The sequence below is a fragment of the Theropithecus gelada genome, chromosome 4, assembly GCF_003255815.1.
Source record: "Theropithecus gelada isolate Dixy chromosome 4, Tgel_1.0, whole genome shotgun sequence".
In the NCBI taxonomy this organism is placed as follows: domain Eukaryota; kingdom Metazoa; phylum Chordata; class Mammalia; order Primates; family Cercopithecidae; genus Theropithecus; species Theropithecus gelada.
In genome coordinates this window covers 64,473,253-64,495,338 of record NC_037671.1, presented here as the reverse complement: position 1 = coordinate 64,495,338, position 22,086 = coordinate 64,473,253, and the positions used below count along the sequence as shown (strand labels likewise).

The 22,086-nt window shown below is 35.6% G+C and overlaps 1 protein-coding gene across 1 annotated transcript in view; it reads left to right on the top strand.

Moving 5' to 3' along the window:
* The window catches only part of EYS (eyes shut homolog (Drosophila)), a 2,114,515-nt gene that overhangs the window by 300,023 nt on the left and 1,792,406 nt on the right, over window positions 1–22,086 (top strand). Inside the window, exons 6-7 of the mRNA XM_025382342.1 lie at window positions 14,915–15,108; window positions 17,645–17,772. Of these exons, the coding sequence (XP_025238127.1) occupies window positions 14,915–15,108; window positions 17,645–17,772 (322 nt within the window). The remainder of the gene's footprint in view (window positions 1–14,914; window positions 15,109–17,644; window positions 17,773–22,086) is intronic.

Below are 22,086 nucleotides of genomic sequence, written 5' to 3'. Positions count from 1 at the left end.
GCTCACTGCAACGTCTGCCTCTCAGGTTCAAGCAGAATTGAATCTCCTGCCTCAGCCTTCCGAGTTGCTGGGGTTACAGGTGCCTGCCAACATGCCCGGCTAATTTTTGTATTTTTAGTAGAGACTGGGTTTCACCATTTTGGCCAGGCTTGTCTCGAACTCCTGACCTCATGATCGGTCTGCCTCGGCCTCCCGAAGTGCTGGGATTACAGATGTGAGCCACAGCACCCGGCCCACTTTACACTTAAACAACCTATCCACAGGACTCATTCCTTTATTTCTATAAATCCTAGATATTCCTTGCATCTTTGAGGCTACACAATGTGCCCCCTCTCTTAAGAACTCTTCTTAGAAATCCTTTTACTGATTTATTTTTCTTAATGTCATTTATTACTAGTAAACATACTATATAATTAATTGATTATATGTATTTTAAATGTGTTCTATTTCCTTGTAAATTCATAATTTCATGAGGTCAAAATCTATTTTGTACATTGCTATAATCCAAGTATATAGAATATTTCTTGACATATAATCAGTGTCAATAGACACATTATTCTAAATTAATTAAAGTATTATTTTAATTGCTTCATAGCTGTGATGAATAATATTTTACATAAGAAAAAGTCTGATATCTTAATTTGGGGGTCTAAGCATATATGATTGTTTTCTTTTCATCAAACGTTCCATTAAAGTAAACAAATGGGGTGTTTCTGAAGCATAACATGGAGACCATTATCACACTTTTTATTCAGGAATTGTACGGAAATTGAGATGCGATCGAATCAGGTAAATTAAAAAGTCAAGGCACAGAAAATCACATTTTAAAATGTGCACAACAAAATGCTTTCACCTCAGAGAAAGCAGTTCTTCCCATTTTGAAATCTTGGGATCAAGCTTATGAGAACGGATCACTGCTTTTAGATATGGCACTAAAAGCACAATTCATAAAATAAAAACTAAATAGATAAATCAGAATTCATAAAAATAAAATACTTTTTTCTAGAAATACCATGTTAAGAAGATTAAAAGACAAACTATAGGCTTGCAAACCACATATATGACAAAGGACTCATATGTAGATGACAGAAAGGTGTCTCAAAACTCAATAGCACAACAATCCAAAAATCCTGATAAATAATAGACAAAAAATACAAGGAGAAAATTCATTGAAGAAGCTATAAGGATAGTAAATAAATATATGAAAAGATGTTCAATGTCACTGACCATGAGATAAATGCAAATTAAGGTCACAATAATATGTTGCTACATACCTATTAAAATAGCTAAAATAAAAAAAATAATAATGATAACACAAAATGCTGGTGCCTATGAGGAGTAACTAAATCTCTTATGCATTTCTGCGGAAAATGTAAACTAGTACAGCCACTTTGGAAAACAATTTGACAGTTTCTTTAAAAACTATACATGCCTTAACCATATGACTCAGCAAATCCCACTAGAATAAAAATTTACTTTCACACTAAAGCTTATATATGTATATTCATGATAGCTTTATTTGTGTCTTAGTCAGTTTAGGCCACTATAACAAGTTAACACAGATTAAATGACTTAAGCATTTATTTATCACAGTCCTGAAGGCTGGGCAACAGAGATCAAGGTCCCAGAGATCTTTTGCCTGGTAAGGCACACTTCATAGTTTGTCGATGGCTGTCATTTTGTTGTATCCTCACATGGTAAAGAGCTGAGAGAGGGAGAGCAAGTTATCTGATTCTTATAAGCGTACTAATGCTATACATGAGAGCTCCACTGTCATAATCTAATTACGTCCCAAAATTCCCACTCCAAATCTATTACATTGAAGATTAGGTTTCACCATAATATGTGGGGGACACAAAATTTCAGTCCCTAGCAATTTGTAATAGTGAAAAACTGGAAACAATAAAAGTGTCTTTCAATAAGTGAATGATTAAACCAACTGTGGTACATTCATACCAGATACTACTATTAACCAATTAACAACAACAACAACAACAAAAAATGACTTATTGGTACACACAAGAGCTTTAATGTATCTCAAGGGCATTATAATAAGAGGGAAAAAAAAAGACAATTTCAAAAAGTTACATATTATATGATTTCATTTAAAGAACATTATAAAATAGTTAAACTATAGAAATGGAGAAAATTGATGGTTGTCAGTGATCAGGAAATGGTAGAATGCAGAGAATTGGGTAAGACTATAAAGGGGTAGCATGAGAGAGATCTTTGTAAGCATGGAATGGTTCACATTTTTATAGTGGTGATTACCTCAGTCTACGCATGTGATGAAATGACATAGAACTGTACCCAAATATTATGCTAATGCCAATTTTCTAGTTTGATATAGTGTTATAGTTATGTAAGATGTAAACATACCCAGGACTTCCTGGTATTAACTTTGTAATTTTCTATGAATCTATTACTATTTCAAAATGAAATGTGAAAAATCACACATTTCACTGTTTACTGTGTTACCCAATGGATTGCTTTGGAAACTGCCATGACAAATATACACACAGGATATATTTATACATTGGGGAAATTTTGTTTGTTTGTAGAAGAAGTCAAATAATTAATATTTGTTTTGTATATTTTTATATTCAACACATGATGTTGAACAACATAATGTTTTATCTGAGAAATATTGGTCTAGTACTAACAATCAAATGGTATTTGAGTCTTCTATTTTTTTTGTACAGAATTAATCTGGGCATGTGTTGCTGTGAAAAGAGCGTAGAATTGTTATGGTATTTGGTGGTACACACTTTTTTAAATTATCAATCTTCCATTAATTAACCATATGTGTGACATGTGGCAAATTGCTTAACATCTAGAAAAATTAGTTTCTTTTAAATAAAATAAAATGAAAATATAAAACTCATTTATTTTACTTAACATAATATCTACCATGTCTATCCTTCTCACAAATAGCACAATTTAATCATTTTGTATGGCTGAATAGTATACTATTGTGTATATAGCTCACATTTTCTTTATCCATTCTTCCATTGTTGAACACCTAGGTTGATTCCATTTTTTAGCTATTAGAAATCATGCTGCAATAAACAGGGGTTACAAATATCTCTTTGCTATACTGACTTCAATTCCTTTTGGAGATATGCCTCATGTTAATTGAAACAGGCCAGACACAGAAACACAAAAACTGCATGATCTTACTCATGAGTGAAATCTGGAAGGAAAAAAAAAAAAAAAAAAAAAGCTAGTATCATAGAAGTAGATAGTAGAAGAGTGTTTACTAGAGACTGGGGAGGGGATAGAAGAGGGAAAATGGGTAGAGGTTGGTCAACAGGTACAAAGTTACAATGAGATAAGAAGAAGAACTTTTGCTGTTTTATTGCACAGAGTGACTATGCTTAACAAGTAAGGTGCTATATATTACAAAAGGGCTAGAAGATATGGTTTTGAATGTTCTTGCCACAAAGAAATGATAAAGGCATGAGGTGATAGATATACTAACTATCCGGACGGGATCATTATACCACATGGATATGTTTCAAAATGTCAAATTATACTCAATAAATATATACCATCACAATGTGTCAACTAAAATAAAACTGAGTAAGAACAGACCTCTATAAATTTCAGGTTTTGTTTTAAGAATTTTCTCAAGTCTTTATGGATGTAAGTACTATGAAAAGGCCAAGAATTACATACCTATAAGGTAGTATCATTCAAACAATGTTTTACTATAATTTCTTTTTTTTTCTTTTTCTTTCTTTTTTTTTTTTTTTATACTTTAAGTCCTAGGGTACATGTGCTCAACGTGCAGGTTTGTTACATATATATACATGTGCCATGTTCGTGTGCTGCACCCATTAACTCGTCATTTACATTAGGTATATCTCCTAATGCTATCCCTCTTCACTGCCCCCACCTCACAATAGGAGCCAGTGTGTGATGTTACCCTTTATGTGTCCAAGTGATCCCATTGTTCAATTCCCACCTAAGAGTGAGAACATTTGGTATTTGCTTTTCTGATCTTGCGATAGTTTGCTGAGAATGATGGTTTCCATCTTCATCCATGTCCCTACAAAGGACATAGACCCATCCTTTTTTATGGCTGCATAGTATTCCGTGGTGTCTATGTGCCACATTTTCTTAATCCAGTCTGTCACTGATGGACATTTGGGTTGATTCCAAGTCTTTGCTATTGTGAATAGTGCTGCAATAAACATACGTGTGCATTTGTCTTTATAGCAGCATGACTTATAATCCTTTGGGTATATCCCCAGTAATGGGATGGCTGGGTCAAATGGTATTTCTAGTTCTAGATCCTTGAGGAATCGCCACACTGTTTTCCATAATGGTTGAACTAGTTTACAATCCCACCAACAGTGTAAAAGTGTTCCTATTTCTCCACATCCTCTCTAGCACCTGTTGTTTCCTGACTTTTTAATGATTGCCATTCTAACTGGTGTGAGATGGTATCTCATTGTGGTTTTGATTTGCATTTCTTTGATGGTGAGTGATGATGAGCATTTTTTCATGTGTCTGTTGGCTATATGAATGTCTTCTTTTGAGAAGTGTATATTCATATCCTTTGCCCACTTTTTGATGGGGTTGTTTGTTTTCTTCTTGTAAACTTGATTGAGTTATTTATAGCTTCTGGATATTAGCCCTTTGTCAGATGAGTATATTGCAATAATTTTCTTCCATTCTGTAGGTTGCCTGTTCACTCTGATGGTAGTTTCTTTTGCTGTGCAGAAGCTCTTTAGTTTAATTAGATCACATTTCTCCATTTTGGCCTTTGTTGCCATTGCTTTTGGTGTTTTAGACATGAAGTCCTTGCCCATGTCTATGTCCTGAATGGTATTACCTAGGTTTTCCTCTAGGGTTTTTATGGTTTTAGATCTAACATTTAAGTCTCTAATCCATCTTGAATTAATTTTCGTATAAGGAGTAAGGAAAGGATCCAGTTTCAGCTTTCTACTTATGACTAGCCAATTTTCCCAGCACCATTTATTAAATAGGGAATCCTTTCCCTATTTCTTGTTTTTGTCAGGTTTGTCAAAGATCAGATGGTTGTAGATGTGTGATATTATTTCTGAGGGTTCTGTTCTGTTCCATTGGTCTATATCTCTGTTTTGGTAGCAGTACCATGCTGTTTTGGTTACTGTAGCCTTGTAGTATAGTTTGAAGTCAGGTAGTGTGATGCCTCCAGCTTTGTTCTTTGGGTTAGGATTGTCTTGGCAATGTGGGATCTTCTTTGGTTCCATATGAACTTTAAAGTAGTTTTTTTCCAATTCTGTGAAGCAGGTCATTGGTAGCTTAATGGGGATGGCATTGAATCTATAAATTACCTTGGGCAGTATGGCCGTGTTCAAAATATTGATTCTTCCTATCCATGAGCATGGTATGTTTTTCCATTTGTTTGTGTCCACTTTTATTTTGCTGAGGAGTGGTTTGTAGTTCTCCTAGAAGAGGTCCTTTACATCCCTTGTAAGTTGGATTCCTAGGTGTTTTATTCTCTTTGAAGCTATTGTGAATGGGAGTTCATTCATCATTTGGCTCTCTGTTTGTCTGTTACTGGTGTATTAGAATGCTTGTGATTTTATTTTGTATCCCGAGACTTTGCTGAAGTTGCTTGTCAGCTTAAGAAGATTTTGGGCTCAGACAATGGGGTTTTCTAAATATACAATCATGTCATCTGTAAACAGGGACAATTTGACTTCTTCTTTTCCTAACTGAATACCCTTGATTTCTTTCTCTTGCCTGATTACCCTAGCCAGAACTTCCAACACGATGTTGAATAGGAGTGGTGAGAGAGGTCATCCCTGTCTTGTGCCAGTTTTCAAGGGGAATGCTTCCGGTTTTTGTCCATTCAGTATGATATTGGCTGTGGGTTTGTCATAAATAGCTCTTATTATTTTGCGATACGTTCCATCAATACCGAATTTTTTGAGAGTTTTTAGCATGAAGGGGTGTTGAATTTTGTCAAAGGCCTTTTCTACATCTATTGAAATAATCATGTGGTTTTTGTCTTTGGTTCCGTTTATATGCTGGATTACGTTTATTGATTTGCGTATGTTGAACCAGCCTTGCATCCCAGGGATGAAGCCCATTTGATCATTGTGGATGAGCTTTATGATGCACTGCTGGATTCAGTTTGCCAGTATTTTATTGAGGATTTTTGCATCAATGTTCATCAGGAATATTAGTCTAAAATTCTCTTTTTTTTGTTGTATCTCTGTCAGGCTTTGGTATCAGGATGATGTTGGCCTCATAAAATGAGTTAGGGAGGATTCCCTCTTTTTCTATTGATTGAAATAGTTTCAGAAGGAACAGTACCCACTCCTCTTTGTACCTCTGGAATAATTTGGCTGTGAATCTGTCTGGTCCTGAAATTTTTTTGGTTGGTAGGCTATTAATTATTGCCTCAATTTCAGAGCCTGCTATTGGTCTATTCAGGGATTCAACTTCTTCCTGATTTAGTCTTCGGAGAGTGTAAGTGTCCAGGCAATTATCCATTTCTTCTAGGTTTTATAGTTTATTTGCATAGAGGTGTTTATAGTATGACAGTTTGCATTTCTGTGGGGTCAGTGGTGATATCCCCTTTATCATTTTTTATTGTGTCTATTTGATTTTTCTCTCTTTTCTTCTTTATTAGTCTTGCTAGCGGTCTGTCAATTTTATTGATCTTTGCAGAAAACCATCTCCTGGATTCATTGATTTTTTGGAGGGTTTTTTGTGTCTCTATCTCCTTCAATTCTTTTCTGATCTTAGTTATTTCTTGCCTTCTGCTAGCTTTTGAATGTGTTTGCTCTTGCTTCTCTAGTTCTTTTAATTGTGATGTAAGAGTGTCAATTTTAGATCTTTCCTGCTTTCTCCTGTGGGCATCTAGTGCTGTAAATTTTCCTCTACACACTGCTTTAAATGTGTCCCAGAGATTCTGGTATGTTGTATCTTTGTTCTCATTGGTTTCAAAGAACATCATTATTTCCGCCTTCATTTCGTGATGTACCCAGTAGTCATTCAGGAGCAGCTTGTTCAGTTTCCATGGAGTTGAGCGGTTTTGATTGAGTTTCTTTTTCCTGAGTTCTACTTTGATTGCACTGTGGTCTGAGAGACAGTTTGTTATACTTTCTGTTCTTTTTCATTTGCTGAGGAGTGCTTTACTTCCAACTATGTGGTCAATTTTGGAATAAGTGTGATGTGGTGCTGAGAGGAATGTATATTCTGTTGATTTGGTGTGGAGAGTTCTATAGATGTATATTAGGTCCGCTTTGTGAAGAGTTGAGTTCAATTCCTGGATATCCTTGTTAACTTTCTGTCTCATTGATCTTTCTAATGTTGACAGTGGGGTGTTAAAGTCTCCCATTTTTATTGTATGCGAGTCTAAGTCTCTTTGTAAATCTCTAAGGACTTGCTTTATCAATCTGGGTGCTCCTGTTTGGGGTGCATATATATTTAGGATAGTTAACTCTTCCTGATGAATTTATCCCTTTACCATTATATAATGGCCTTCTTTCTCTCTTTTGATCTTTGTTGGTTTAAAGTCTGTTTTATCAGAGACTAGGATTGCAACCCCTGCTCTTTTTTATTTTCTATTTGCTTGGTAGATCTTCCTCCATCCCTTTATTTTGAGCCAATGTGTGTCTCTGCATGTGAGATGGGTCTCCTGAATATAGCAACCTGATAGGTCTTGACTCTTTATCCAATTTGCCAGTCTGTGTCTTTTAATTAGACAATTTAGTCCATTTACATTTAAGGTTAATATTGTTATGTGTGAACTTGATCCTGTCATTATGATATTAGCTGGATATTTTGCTCACTAGTTGATGCAGTTTCTTCCTAGCATCGATGGATTTTACATTTTGACATGTTTTTGCAATGGCTGGTAACTATTCGTCCTTTCCATGTTTAGTGCTTCCTTCAGCATCTCTTGCAGGGCAGTCCTGGTGGTAAAAAAAATCTCTAAGCATTTGCTTGTCTGTAAAGGATTTTATTTCTCCTTCACTTATGAAACTTAGTTTGGCTGGATATGAAATTCTGGGTTGAAAATTCTTTAAGAATGTTGAATATTGGCCCCCACTCTCTTCTGGTGTGGAGAGTTTCTGCCGAGAGATCTGCTGTTAATCTGATGGGCTTCGCTTTGTGGGTAATCCGACCTTTCTCTCTGGCTGCCCTTAGCATTTTTTTCCTTCATTTCAACTTTGGTGAATCTGACAATTATGTGTCTTGGAGTTGCTCTTCTCAAGGAGTATCTTTGTGGTGTTCTCTGTATTTCCTGAATTTGAATGTGACCTGCCTTACTAGATTGGGGAAGTTCTCCTGGATGATATCCTGCAGAGTGTTTTCCAACTTGGTTCCATTTTCCCCGTCACTTTCAGACACACCAATCAGATGTAGATTTGTTTTTTTCACATAATCCCATATTTCTTGGAGGCTCTGTTCATTTCTTTTTACTCTTTTTTCTCCACACTTCTCTTCTCACTTCATTTCATTCATTTGATCTTCAATCGCTGATACTCTTTCTTTCAGTTGATTGAGTTGGCTACAGAAGCTTGTGCACTTCTCATGTAGTTCTCGTGTTTTGGTTTTCATCTCTATCAGTTCTTTTAAGGTTTTCTCTGTAGTTATTCATTCATCCATTCTTTTTTCAAGGTTCTTAGTTTATTTGCACTGGTTACGTAGTTCCTCCTTTAGCTCTGAGAAGTTTGATCGACTGAAGCCTTCTTCTCTCAATTCGTCAAAGTCATTCTCCGTCCTGCTTTGTTCTGTTGCTGGCGATGAGCTGCGTTCCTTTGGAGGGGGAAATGTGCTCTGATTTTTTGAATTTCCAGTTTTTCTGCACTGCTTTTTCCCCATCTTTGTGGTTTTTATCTACCTTTGGTCTTTGATGATGTGAGGCACTGATGGGGTTTTGGTGTGGGTGTCCTTTCTGTTTGTTAGATTTCCTTCTCATAGTCAGGACCCTCAGCTGTAGATCTGTTGGAGTTTTCTTGAGGTCCACTCCAGACCCTGTTTGCCTGGGTATCAGCAGCGGAGGCTGCAGAAGATAGAATATTGCTGAGCAGCCAATGTTGCTGTCTGATTCTGTCTGGCTCTGGAAGCTTCGTGTCAGGGGTGTACCCCACTGTGTGAGGTGTGAGGTGTTAGTCTCCACCTAGTAGGGGAGGTCTCCCAGTCAGGCTACTCAGGGGTCAGGGACCTGCTTGAGCATGCAGTCTGTTCATTCTCAGATCTCAGCCTCCGTGCTGGGAGATCCACTGCTCTCTTCAAAGCTGTCAGACGGGGGCATTTACCTCTGCCAAGGTTTCTGCTGCTTTTTGTTTAGCTATGCCCTGTCCCCAGAGGTGGAGTCTACAGAGGCAGGCCGGCCTCCTTGAGCTGTGGTGGGTTCCACCCAGTTCGAGCTTTCTGGAGGCTTTGTTTACCTACTTAAGCCCAGCAATGGTGGGCACCCTCCCCCAGCTTCACTGCCGCCTTGCAGTCAGATCTCAGACTGCTGTGCTAGCAATGAGGGAGGCTCTGTGGGCATGGGACCCTCTGGGCAAGGTGTGGGATATAATCTCCTGGTATGCCATTTGCTAAGACTCTTGGTAAAGCACAGTATTAGGGTGGGAGTTACCCGATTTTCCAGGTGTTGTGTGTCTCAATTTCCTTTGGCTAGGAAAAGGAATTCCCTTCCCCCTTGCGCTTCCCAGGTGAGGTGATGTCTCACCCTACTTCAGCTCTTGCTGGATGGGCTGCACCCGTGGACCAGCGCCAACTGTCTGACACGCCCCAGTGAGATGGACCCGGTACCTCAGTTGAAAATGCAGAAATCGCCCGTCTTGTGTGTTGCTCACGCTGGGAGCTGCAGGCCTGAGCTGTTCCTATTCGGCCATCTTGGGTGCACCCCCCAGTATAATTTCAAGTAATATTTATGTCTAATTAAGTACCACTAAATATCTAATCAAATATCATCAATATTTGATTATTTAAAAGGAATACATTATGGCAGTGTATCCTAACATGGAGAAATACATATTTACTCTTTGTATGATCAAAATAAATACTTAGATATTAATAAATATCCCCAAATTAAGGGTTGAGTAGTTTTCAAATAATAATGTCTATGTTGTGGTGGCTAAACATTTTATACTGCCTTTATGCCTGTCTGTTTTAGAAACTGACACGCAATCCAAAATCCAAATGAATTAATATTATATAATCTAAGCAGTGTTTTCTGGCTAGTAATTTGTTGTAAATAACTTAATATTTTGTAGATAAGTATTTTTTTATGCTCCTGTTCACATAGTAATGATTGAGTTGGGTATAAGAAATTTTTCCAATAAATATGTTGTTTACTAAAAAGTCTTGCATTATATAGTAATTTGGATGAAAATGATTATAAACTTGAATTACAAATACCTTAAATTTCGAAGTCCACGTATGTCTTTTTTAGCTGGGAGTCAGATATCTCCCTTTTCAGTTTTTTCTAACACGTATCAATTGCCCAAAGCCTTACTCAAGCTAGGAGGAGCAAAAGAATAAATTTTGTCTTCAAAATCTAGGAGTTCACAGAGATGGCAAGGCCTGTCAGCCTACTACTGCAGTTACATTTTAATGCCACTATGGTGTACCTAATGACAGCCGATTGAACAGATTGACAAGTGTATTTTAACTGTGAAGTGAAACACATGCTGATCTGAGTTCTATAAAATTTGCAGTGGGTACTCCAGGCTTGGGCCTTAATAGTACTAGTTTGCTAACTCTATTCTCATGATCTTAGTAGAGCAGGAACTAGGGAGAGGCAAGTGACTTGCCTAGGAAATAAAGTTTAAAGAGGTACTTGCTTTCACATCCCTTCAAGTGCCAAACCTCACTGTACAACTGTGCTGTTGATAGATAGTGTATCAACACATAGGTATGGCAAGAAAATTAGTCTTAATAAATCTAAAGGAATGCAAAAAATATCATATATGTTCCTCAACCCTCACAAAACTAAATAGAAATCAACAACATAATTGTTTCTAGAAATCTTAACGTATCTGGAAATTATTATAAACAACAAATTTCTGAAATAACTTGAGAGTAAAGAAGAAAAAGAAGGCCGGGCGTGGTGGCTCAAGCCTGTAATCCCAGCACTTTGGGAGGCCGAGACGGGTGGATCATCAGGTCAGGAGATCGAGACCATCCTGGCTAACATGGTGAAACCCCGTCTCTACTAAAAAATACAAAAAACTAGCTGGGCGAGGTGGCGGGTGCCTGTAGTCCCAGCTACTCGGGAGGCTGAGACAGGAGAATGGTGTGAACCTGGGAGGCGGAGCTTGCAGTGAGCTGAGATCCGGCCACTGCACTCCAGCCTGGGCGACAGAGCCAGACTCCGTCTCAAAAAACAAAGAAGAAAAAGAATATGGAACCATATGAAAAGTTATGAAATGTAACTAAAACAGTGCTTAGCTAAAACAGTGCTTATACTGTGCCTAAGCACTTATAACAGTGCTTATAGTCCCAAGTTTCTACACCAGAAAAAGAACTCTCAAATCAATATTTTAAGCTTCAGCCTTAAATCAATGGAAAAAAGAACACACTAAATGAAAAGCATACAAACGAAAGAGAACAGTCAGATTTGTACAGAAATCATTAAAACTTCTTAGAGAAAATCAATGAAACAAAAAATTGATTTTTGAGGAAAACAAAATGGACAAATCTTTAGTCGGAATGAACAAGGAAAAAATACAAGGAAAGACACAAGTAAATAAAACAAGCATTGAAAGTGAGGACTCATTAATGACCACTCAAAATTTAAAAGATTATAAGGAGATAACGTGAACAACATTAGGCCAACAAATGTGACGACTTAGATGAAATAAATAAATTCTTAAATATATGTAAATTACTAAAAATGCCTCAAGGAGAAATGGAAAATTCATATAGGCCTGCCAGATATTTAAGAGATTAGTACCAATTCTCACCAACTGGCACTAATCTCTTAAAAGAAGAGAAAAGGAAAAAGAGAAGAGAAAGGAACACTTCTGAAGTCATGCTATCAGGCCAGTATTACCCTCATACCAAAACCAAAGACAAAGCTGCCACAAGAAAACTAAAGACCAATATCGCTTATGAATAAAGATAGAAAATATCAGCCGAAATATGAGAAAATTGAATCCAATCACATATAAAAATATTTTTCTATCCTGATAAAGTACAATTTTTTCCCGGGATTGAAGATAATTTTGATATCTGAAAGTCAATTAATGTAATATACCATATTAATATAATAAAGGACAAAGCCTACATAATCATCACAATAGTTGCAGGAAAAGCATATCACAAAATCTAACACCCGGTCATTATAAAAACTCTCAACAAATTAGAAATAGAAAAACAATCTTTCAGCCTGATGAAAAGCGTCTATGACAAATGTCTAGGGAACATCATCCTAAAGGTGTCAGGATGACAGCTTTTCTCTTTCTCCGAAGAATTAGGAAATAAGACAATGATATCTACTTTCACCATTTCTATTTAACACTGAAACATGGGAGGTTCCAGGCTATTTGTTAGACACACACACACACATACACACACACACACACATACACGGACATATTGGTTGAAAGGAAAGCAGTAAAACTGTCTTTATTCACAAATTACATAATCTAATATGTAGAAAATCCTAAGGAATCCCCCTAGTAACCGGGTTTATAAAGTTTTCAGATTACAACCTAATATACACAAGTCATTTGCCTTTCTCTATATATTAAAAACAATATTTCAAGGCTGGGTGTGGTGGCTCACACCTGTAATCCCAGCACTTTGGGAGGCCGAGGCGGGCAGATCACAAGGTCAGGAGGTCGAGACCAGCCTGGCCAACATAGTGAAACCCCATCTCTACTAAAAATACAAAAATTAGCCAGGCATGGTGGTGCATGCCTGTGGTCCCAGCTACTTGGGAGGCTGAGGCAGGAGAATCACTTGAATGCAGGTGGCTGAGGTTGTGGTGAGCTGAGATCGCGCCACTGCACTCCAGCCTGGGTAACACAGTGAGACTCTGACTGAAAAAAATAAATAAATAAAAATAAAATTCAAAAATAAAATTAAGAAAGCAATGCTAGTTACAAGACCATCAAAAGGCTTAGATATGAATTTAACAAATAAATGCAAGACTTTAACTTAAAGCTATGCAACAATGTTGAGAAAATTGCAAGAATAGTAAAAAAGATGGAGATACATTGCATATTCATTGATTGGAATTCAATCTTGTCTGGATGGAAATTTTTCCCAATTTTATCTATTGATTTAATAAAATTCCTAATAATATTCCAGCAGGCTTTGTGTAGAAATTGACAAGCTCATAGAAAAATTTATAGGAAGCTACAAAAAGAATCCATAGCATAGCTAAAATGATTTTTGGAAAAAAAGAAGGAAAGGTTGAATGACTACCCAATTTCAAAACCTACCATATAGCTATATGCATTATGTATTTTTCTGGTCAGTGGGTTATTGCACATAAAAAGGCATATAAATCAGGAAAAAATAATTGATATGCCAGAAATCAACTTTCATATTTATCACAGGTCAGTTTTAACAGTCGCTAAACAAACAAACAAATGAGGAAAGGACAGTCTTAAAAGAAAAAAGTGTCATAACAATTCTATGTGTATATGTGAACCACATAATCTAAATAATTATCCCACACCATATAAAAAATAAATCAAATGGATTAGGAATCTAAACAGAGGAGCTGAAATTATAAAATATATTAAAATGTCTTCATGACCTTGGGTTAGGCAAAATATTATTAGACACCAATTATATGACACCAAAAGATATGATATAAAATTGACAAAATGGACTTAATTAAATAAAGGAAAAGTTAATAAAATTGGGTTTCATTCAATAAAAACTTTCGCTATCCAAATGTCAACAAGTGAGAAAATGGAAAGCCAAGGCAAGGAGAAAATACTTTCGAGTTACGTATATCATAAAGGACTTTTATTCAGTATATACAAAGAACCCACTCAAAGAATGTTCTCAATCATAAGAAAGCTGATAGCTCAATTTAAAAATAGTTAATAGATTTAAATAGACATGTCATTTTTGAAGATACACACATGATTAATACACATACCAGAAGATGCTCAAAATAATTAGTCATTAGTGGATGCAAATTTAAGCCACAGTGAGATACAATTGTACATTCACTAGAATGACTACAATAAAGAAAACGGACAATATCAAATCTTGGCAAGAATGTGGAGAAACATAAATCTGACACATTGCTGATGAGAATGTTAATATGGCACAGCTAGTTTGGAAAACAGGTTAGCAGTTTCCTAAAATGTTAAACATGAATATTCCATAAAATCCAGCAATTCCACTCCTGGGAATCTTTTCAAGAAATATGAAAATATCTATTCCCTCAAATAATTGTATATGAATTCATGATTCATAGGAACCAAAAATTGAAAACAGATGTCCACTGAAGGATGAATGGATTAACAAAATGTTGTGTATATTGTGAATTATTCTTTCGCAATATAAAGTACCAACTACTCATACATGATACAATATGAAAATTCTTTTTAAAAAAATGCTATGCAAAAGAAGTCAATCACAAAAGACCACATACTCCATCATACCTTTCTAATGAAATGCCTGGAAGTGGGTTTGGGTACAAAGATTGACAACAACAGAGCTCTTCTCTGGGTAATGGAATTTTGCTAAAACTGCATTCTGATGATGCCTGAGTAGCTCTATACATTTGCAAAATTTATTGAATTGTAGAATTGCAGTGAATGAATTTTATAATATATAACTTACACTGCAATAAATTTGTTAAAGAAAAATATTTCATGAACTCTAGAGAAATTTTCTAGAATGTTTTGCTACATACCTATGTTCATTTCTTCTTTCCTTCCTTCCTTTTCTTTTATGTCTTTCTTGTGTGTGATTTTTTAAGGTCCATTCTGTGAGGTGTCAACAAAACCTTGTGTTTCGCTGCTCTGTTGGAAAAGAGGAATTTGCCCAAATAGCAGCTCTGCTTACACTTATGAATGCCCAAAAGGATCTTCCAGCCAAAATGGTGAAACTGATGTCAGTGAGTGTTCATTAATACTGTGTGAGAATGGTACCGACGGCATCAAAATATCAAATGTAAGTCTCAATCTAACATACAAGTGAGTGGTTTCAAATTTTTTTTACTATTACCAAGCAATTTGAAAAGAATAAATAATTAGAATTCTCAATAAGGTAGTTTAATTGTTAAACTCAGAAAAGCAAGAATAATCTACTTATTTTAGTTTTTCCTATTGATATAGGAAAAAATTTGCTCTTCCATCTGTATTCTGCCTTTTAAAAGAATATAAATTTGTATACTCTTTATTTTTACTTACTGCATTTTGTTCATCTTTTAGTTATTCAATATTGTTATACTTTAACTTTTCAATTTAACATTTGAATAAATAAGAGTAGGAAATATTTTGTTAGCAGTTCTCACAAATTACTGTCTTTCAATTTAGACTCATATTTATCATTAACTCTGTAAAGAAATTTAAGAGTTTATTTTTCCAACCTCCTGAACGTTTTGTTACTAACACTCTGAAAAGAATTTTTTTCCCCTGGAGAACTGTCTATTTTATAAAAAAAAAATTGCTGGACTTTTGCTGAGAAGAATTAGTTAAATTATATAGAACATAATATACAGATAAAAGCTTATAGAAGAACATTTTTTACTCCACCTGAAATTACTTCTACCATGCGCAAAGATTTGTTACCAATGTACAGCATACTAGACCCAAATATTTGGAGATACAGGGGCAAAGAGCAATAATATATGCTTCTTCTAAAAATCAAGGAAACTATTATTTTAGTAGGCAGACTATGCCCCTCATCCTGCACCAAAAAATAAAATAAAAATAAAATGAATAAACATGTCTATGCACTAATCCTGGGAATATGTGCCTGTGCTATGTTACCCAGCAAGAGGAAATTAAGATTGCAGATGGAATAAAGGCTGCTAATCAGCTGATGTTATCCTGGATTATTTGGGTGGATCCAGTGTAATCACAAGGGTCCTTTAAAATAGAGGAGAGAGATGGAAGAATCAGAGTCAAAGGGAGATTCGATGATGTAATGAGGTTGGTTTTAAACATGGAGGAAGGGACCATAAAAAAAAAAAAAAAAAAAAAAATGGATGCAGCTTCTAGAATAAGCTGGAAAAGTGAGGGAAACATTTTCCTGTAGAGCCTACAGAAGGGACACAGCAGACATCTTGGTTTTAGCCTTCTGAAACTTTTCAGACTTATGACCTCTGGAACTCTAAGAAAATGATTTTTTGTTGTTGTTTTTGTTGCTTTAAGCTACTAAGTTTGTAATAATTTGCTATATAAATAAAAAGTTGTTATATAAATAAAAAACTAGTACAATAATCTATGAAGAACTATTAATAGTATCATTTAAAATGTTTTGCTTTTAAACTTGAAAATAATGAACAATTGAACACATTCTTTAACTTTACTAGTTAAAAGAATCTTAAGACGTGACTTTTAACGGATGTGTGCTTAACTATTAATTCATAGAAGTACTTTAATTCTATTTTCCTTCTCTATTATTCATTATTACATTGAGAAGAATTATTTTGTAGATAAATTACTTGGAATATTGCACATTTTATCATTTGTATTGCTGCCATGTATGAGCTTGGGCAAGCTATATACCTCTTTCAATGTTAGTTTTGAGTTAAATTAAATAAATTTTTATTAGATTCCATCAGAAAAAAGCAAAATCATCAATTTTAAGTATCTGGGCTTTTCACCTTGGAATCACTTAATAAATCTTGTTGTTCAGATAAATATGATAATGAAAATGATGGTAATGATGATGATGTTGATGATAATGATAATAAAGAAAAAAGAGAGGAAAAATAAGGAGGGCAGCAAGAGGAAGAAATATGATGACTAGAGTGTATCTTGAATGCAGGTGAAATTAACTTTTGCCCAGCAAATTTAATTTTGTTTCATTTTACCTGCCCATGGATGCATGGACTTGTTTCAGGTGCCAATGGTTTATTTTCTATGCATAGTCAACCCAAAACTCGGTGGCTTAAAATAATTATTTTATTATTATCTCTTATGATACTGTGAACTGACTTGTCCCAGCTAAGATGTTTTTTAGAGTCCCTCTGAGGTTGCCATCAGAAAGTGTCTAGACTTGGACTTCATCTTGAAAGTTCTCTTATTCACATGTTTGGTAGTTAATGTTGGCTGTTAGCTTGGCCCACAACTGGGCCTATTAGCCACAACCCTAAACATGATTTCTCCGTGTGGCCTGCACTTCCTGAGAGCATGGTGGCTGGGTTCAAAGAGCAAGAACCCTAAGATAATTAGATAGAATCTATATGGCGTTTAAAGCATCCTTTTATCCATGGTCACAGTCCTGCTTACATTCAAGAGGAAGGGAATGTAGACCCTGACTCATAATAGAGGAGTTTTGATTTCACATAGCAGGAAGACTGTGTGAGATGGGAGAAGGTGTTGTGACATTTTGGAAAATAGAATCTGCCACAATGTTGACAGATAATTTCTACTCCAAGTTCATGAAAATAGTTTTAGCCCTTTTCCAGGTAAGAACCCATTCATTACCTTTAAAATATCCAAACTACTTTGTAAAAATGTTTTTTAATCTTTCGTAGGATGCTATGTGCATCTGTTCACCAATATTTACAGATTTGCTTTGTAAGAGCATTCAAACATCATGTGAGTCATTTCCTTTGAAGAATAATGCTACATTTAAGAAATGTGAGAAAGATTATCGTTGCAGGTATAATTAATTTTCTGTTTATTTTTAATATAAAATATATGGATTTTTAAGTCATGTGAATAAAAATATAATGATGTTCTGGTTTTAACCCTAACTTTTACTTAATTACATATAATATTCTATTTTAATTTAAAGTAAAATTTTGTTCCATGTTTTGGGTTAATTGTTATGGTATTAATTTAAAATAAATATTTGAGAAATTATCAAGCATAATTTAGGTGTATGGTTATAAAACAAATACTTTGTTTCATAATGGAGGTTTTAATATAACCAAATAATAATTGAAGGTCTAGAAAGAAAAGAGAGATGTATGTCTCCATAGTATTATTTCTATTATACACATAGTGTTGAAATATTTTAAAATAATAGAATAACTATTTCTTCCTGTATTTCACAGACCTCAGCAGATAGATATTAGTTAGGGTCTTTAGGCAGACTTTTAGGAATTCATTATATCTTTAAGTAATAATTTGCCACAGATTACTCATTTATAAATGGCAGAAGTGACCTAAATATCTGGGCATATAATTTAGTCAATTTTAAATAGCTTTATAGACATTTTCTCACATCATTAAGAAATACAATTTGTACTCTTCACACTTGCTTGACTTTTATCTGGCTGCTTAAAGTAAATTCTGTTGGGCATTATTGAAAAGCAGTAAGTAGCCTCAAAATTTTAGAATAATTCATAAAAGCAGAAAATTAACATGTAGGGTACAGAATAGCCTTGGAACACACTGAAAAGAAACTTAGAATATGCATCCACTTCACACTGTACAATACTTTAATCTATTTCAAAGGAATCCAAATTTAAAGATTTTTTTTTTATTAACCTTTTGAAATGTGACTTTTTCAAAAGAAGTGACAATAAACTTCATCATTATATCAAGATACTGAAAATTCTAACCCATTCGGTCAAATTTTTGCATACCTTCAATCGTGTATTAATTCATCAGTAAGCCTAAATGCTATCCCTTTAGAAACATTTACTTTTAATTTACAATTCTATTTCTATGCCTTAATATGGTAGTATGTTAGTGAATGTACTTAGAAAAATGATCAACTTAAAAAAAAAAAAAAAAAACAGACACATTTCCTCCACAAACATAAAACTGACTGATTAGAAAGAAAATTGCTAACTCTGGCTCAGGTGAAATAATTGAGATATAATAAATATTAATTAAATGTGAAGTTGAAAAATAATGACAGGAAATTAATCCTGAAATCTATTTTTCTGTTCTCATATGAGTCAAAGAATATTAGTGAATATAATAATAAATGAAAACGACTTGACTTCAATGCTTTTATGTTAAGGATTTATCTGTGTGTTACTAACTTATGAGGTATGTTTTCTGAGATCAGTGACTCTAACACTTTGAAATTAGAACTTCTTGAAGAGCTAAAGTACCAATGGTTGTTCCTTGTCTCTAGTGTTTATAATTTAATAGGTCTGGAATGAGGATTGCAAATGTACCTTTCCAACAAAGTCGTAAGTGATGCGGATGCTCCTGATCTAGAGACGCCATACTTTGAGAACTGTTAGTCAAGATGAGCTTGGCCTTAAAAGGCATCAATGTGGGAAATTGTCTTATACCTTCCACCTAGTTTAACTATTCTTTTCTACTGAAGTTTTGCTCTTCTGAATTTGGGAGAAAAAATATGTGTTAAGGTGAAAAGGAGTCAAATGTGGAAAGGAGAAGAATAGAGTGATTATGATGATACTAGTTTCCTACCTGAATATATGCTATTGATCTAAATTTATATGGGTAGATGAGAGAGAAACTGAAGCAGAATTACCTCCTTGAGAAAGACAGTGAAACATTGGTTATGGAAATTTTTATTTGGTACCTAGTAACTTAAAGCAATACAGTTAGAAAGAAATTAATTTTCTCCTGTAGTTAAAAATCAGAAAATTCCTTACCACCTAGAAGACTGAAAGCTTTAGGTGTCTATGGGAAGTTAGCATAAAAATGTTATTATTATGAGCAGAAAGAGTTGTAAAGTATCAAAAGTGACAAAGCTGGGAGCAGGTAGCACACAAGTAGAGCCTGATAGGAAAGGAAAAGGAATAATTGATGTCTTGGAGGTATCAGACAGATTGAATACAATTTTGGCGACTCTCTTAAATTACAGAAGAATGATTTGATTGTTTATGTAATACTTTGGATAATAATTTGAAAATAATATGGAGTTTGTGAAATACAAGAATTACAAAAAATGCAACAAATATTTAAAAAAGGATACTTGACCAGTATTTGGGTGGTGGTTTAGCCATCCAAATACTAGGAATTCCTAGATAATTCCTCTAACTCTGCTCTCCGTCTACAAAAGTGAGATAACTTTTTCACCCCCTACTTGCTTGTTTGGCCCTAGAAGGTAAATTTTTTCAAGGTATATTTGGCACTTTTGCAAGTTGATACTTTAACCATTTGGAAGAAAGTCTGCACTTAAGATTAACAATGAAACTCCTACTAGAGGTTTTAAAGGGAAATGAAAGTCACACTCTACAGTGACACTAAGAAACTGTATTGCAGCATGTAATTGTGCAACTGGAGGTCATTTTGCAACCATGAAGTTCAGCAAGGAGACAAAGCCAAAACAGATATACATCTGAAAGGATTAAAAACAGAGCCAGAACAATGATCAATTTCTTTATGAAGAAAGAACTGCCTATAGACAGTTTAACAATATGAGCCAATAATTCCCTGCATTGGTTTAGTCTGTTTGAGTTAGGATTATGTTATTTATAACTGAAAACTTTCCATGTAAATATGCTGAAATTCTTTACAAACCACTAAGTTAGATTACTCACATATTGTAAATGGTTAATCTTTAGCCATACAAGTAGTTTTATTGTGCACTAAATTATTAGTTATCTATTAAAAGAAAATCAAATATTTTTGTAATATTGGTGACTACTTTATGAAAATGATTTTGAATTACTAGAAAAACCTACTCTACTGTAAGATATTCAAGAAGAATGTGTTTTATTCATTTTTGTATTTCTTTATACTCTTTTTTCTCCACGCTTCTCTTCTTGCTTCATTTCATTCATTTGATCTTCAATCGCTGATACTCTTTCTTCCAGTTAATTGAGTTGGCTACAGAAGCTTGTGCACTTGTCACGTAGTTCTCGTGTTAATGTTATGGTTTTCATCTCTATCAGTTCTTTTAAGGTCTTCTCTGCATTGATTACTCTAGTTATCCATTCATCCATTCTTTTTTCAAGGTTTTTAGTTTATTTGCACTGGTTACGTAGTTCCTCCTTTAGCTCTGAGAAGTTTGATCGACTGAAGCCTTCTTCTCTCAATTCGTCGAAGTCATTCTCCGTCCTGCTTTGTTCTGTTGCTGGCGATGAGCTGCGTTCCTTTGGAGGGGGAAATGCGCTCTGATTTTTTGAATTTCCAGTTTTTCTGCACTGCTTTTTCCCCATCTTTGTGGTTTTATCTACCTTTGGTCTTTGATGATGGTGAGGCACTGATGGGGTTTTGGTGTGGGTATCCTTTCTGTTTGTTAGTTTTCCTTCTAACAGTCAGGGCCCTCAGCTGTAGGTCAGTTGGAGTTTTCTTGAGGTCCACTCCAGACCCTTTTTGCCTGGGTATCAGCAGCGGAGGCTGCAGAAGATAGAATATTGCTGAGCAGCCAATGTTGCTGTCTGATTCTGGCTCTGGAAGCTTCGTCTTAGGGGTGTACCCCACTGTGTGAGGTGTGAGGTGTCAGTCTCCACCTAGTAGGGGAGGTCTCCCAGTCAGGTTACTCAGGGGTCAGGGACCCGCTTGAGCGTGCAGTCTGTCCGTTCTCAGATCTCAGCCTCCGTGCTGGGAGATCCACTGCTCTCTTCAAAGCTGTCAGACAGGGGCATTTACCTCTGCCAAGGTTTCTGCTGCTTTTTGTTTAGCTATGCCCTGTCCCCAGAGGTGGAGTCTACAGAGGCAGGCCAGCCTCCTTGAGCTGTGGTGGGTTCCACCCAGTTCGAGCTTTCTGGAGGCTTTGTTTACCTACTTAAGCCCAGCAATGGTGGGCACCCCTCCCCCAGCTTCACTGCCACCTTGCAGTCAGATCTCAGACTGCTGTGCTAGCAATGAGGGAGGCTCCGTGGGCATGGGACCCTCTGGGCCAGGTGTGGGATATAATCTCCTGGTATGCCATTTGCTAAGACTCTTGGTAAAGCACAGTATTAGGGTGGGAGTTACCTGATTTTCCAGGTGTTGTGTGTCTCAATTTCCTTTGGCTAGGAAAAGGAATTCCCTTCCCCCTTGCGCTTCCCAGGTGAGGTGATGCCTCGCCCTGCTTCAGCTCTTGCTGGTCGGGCTG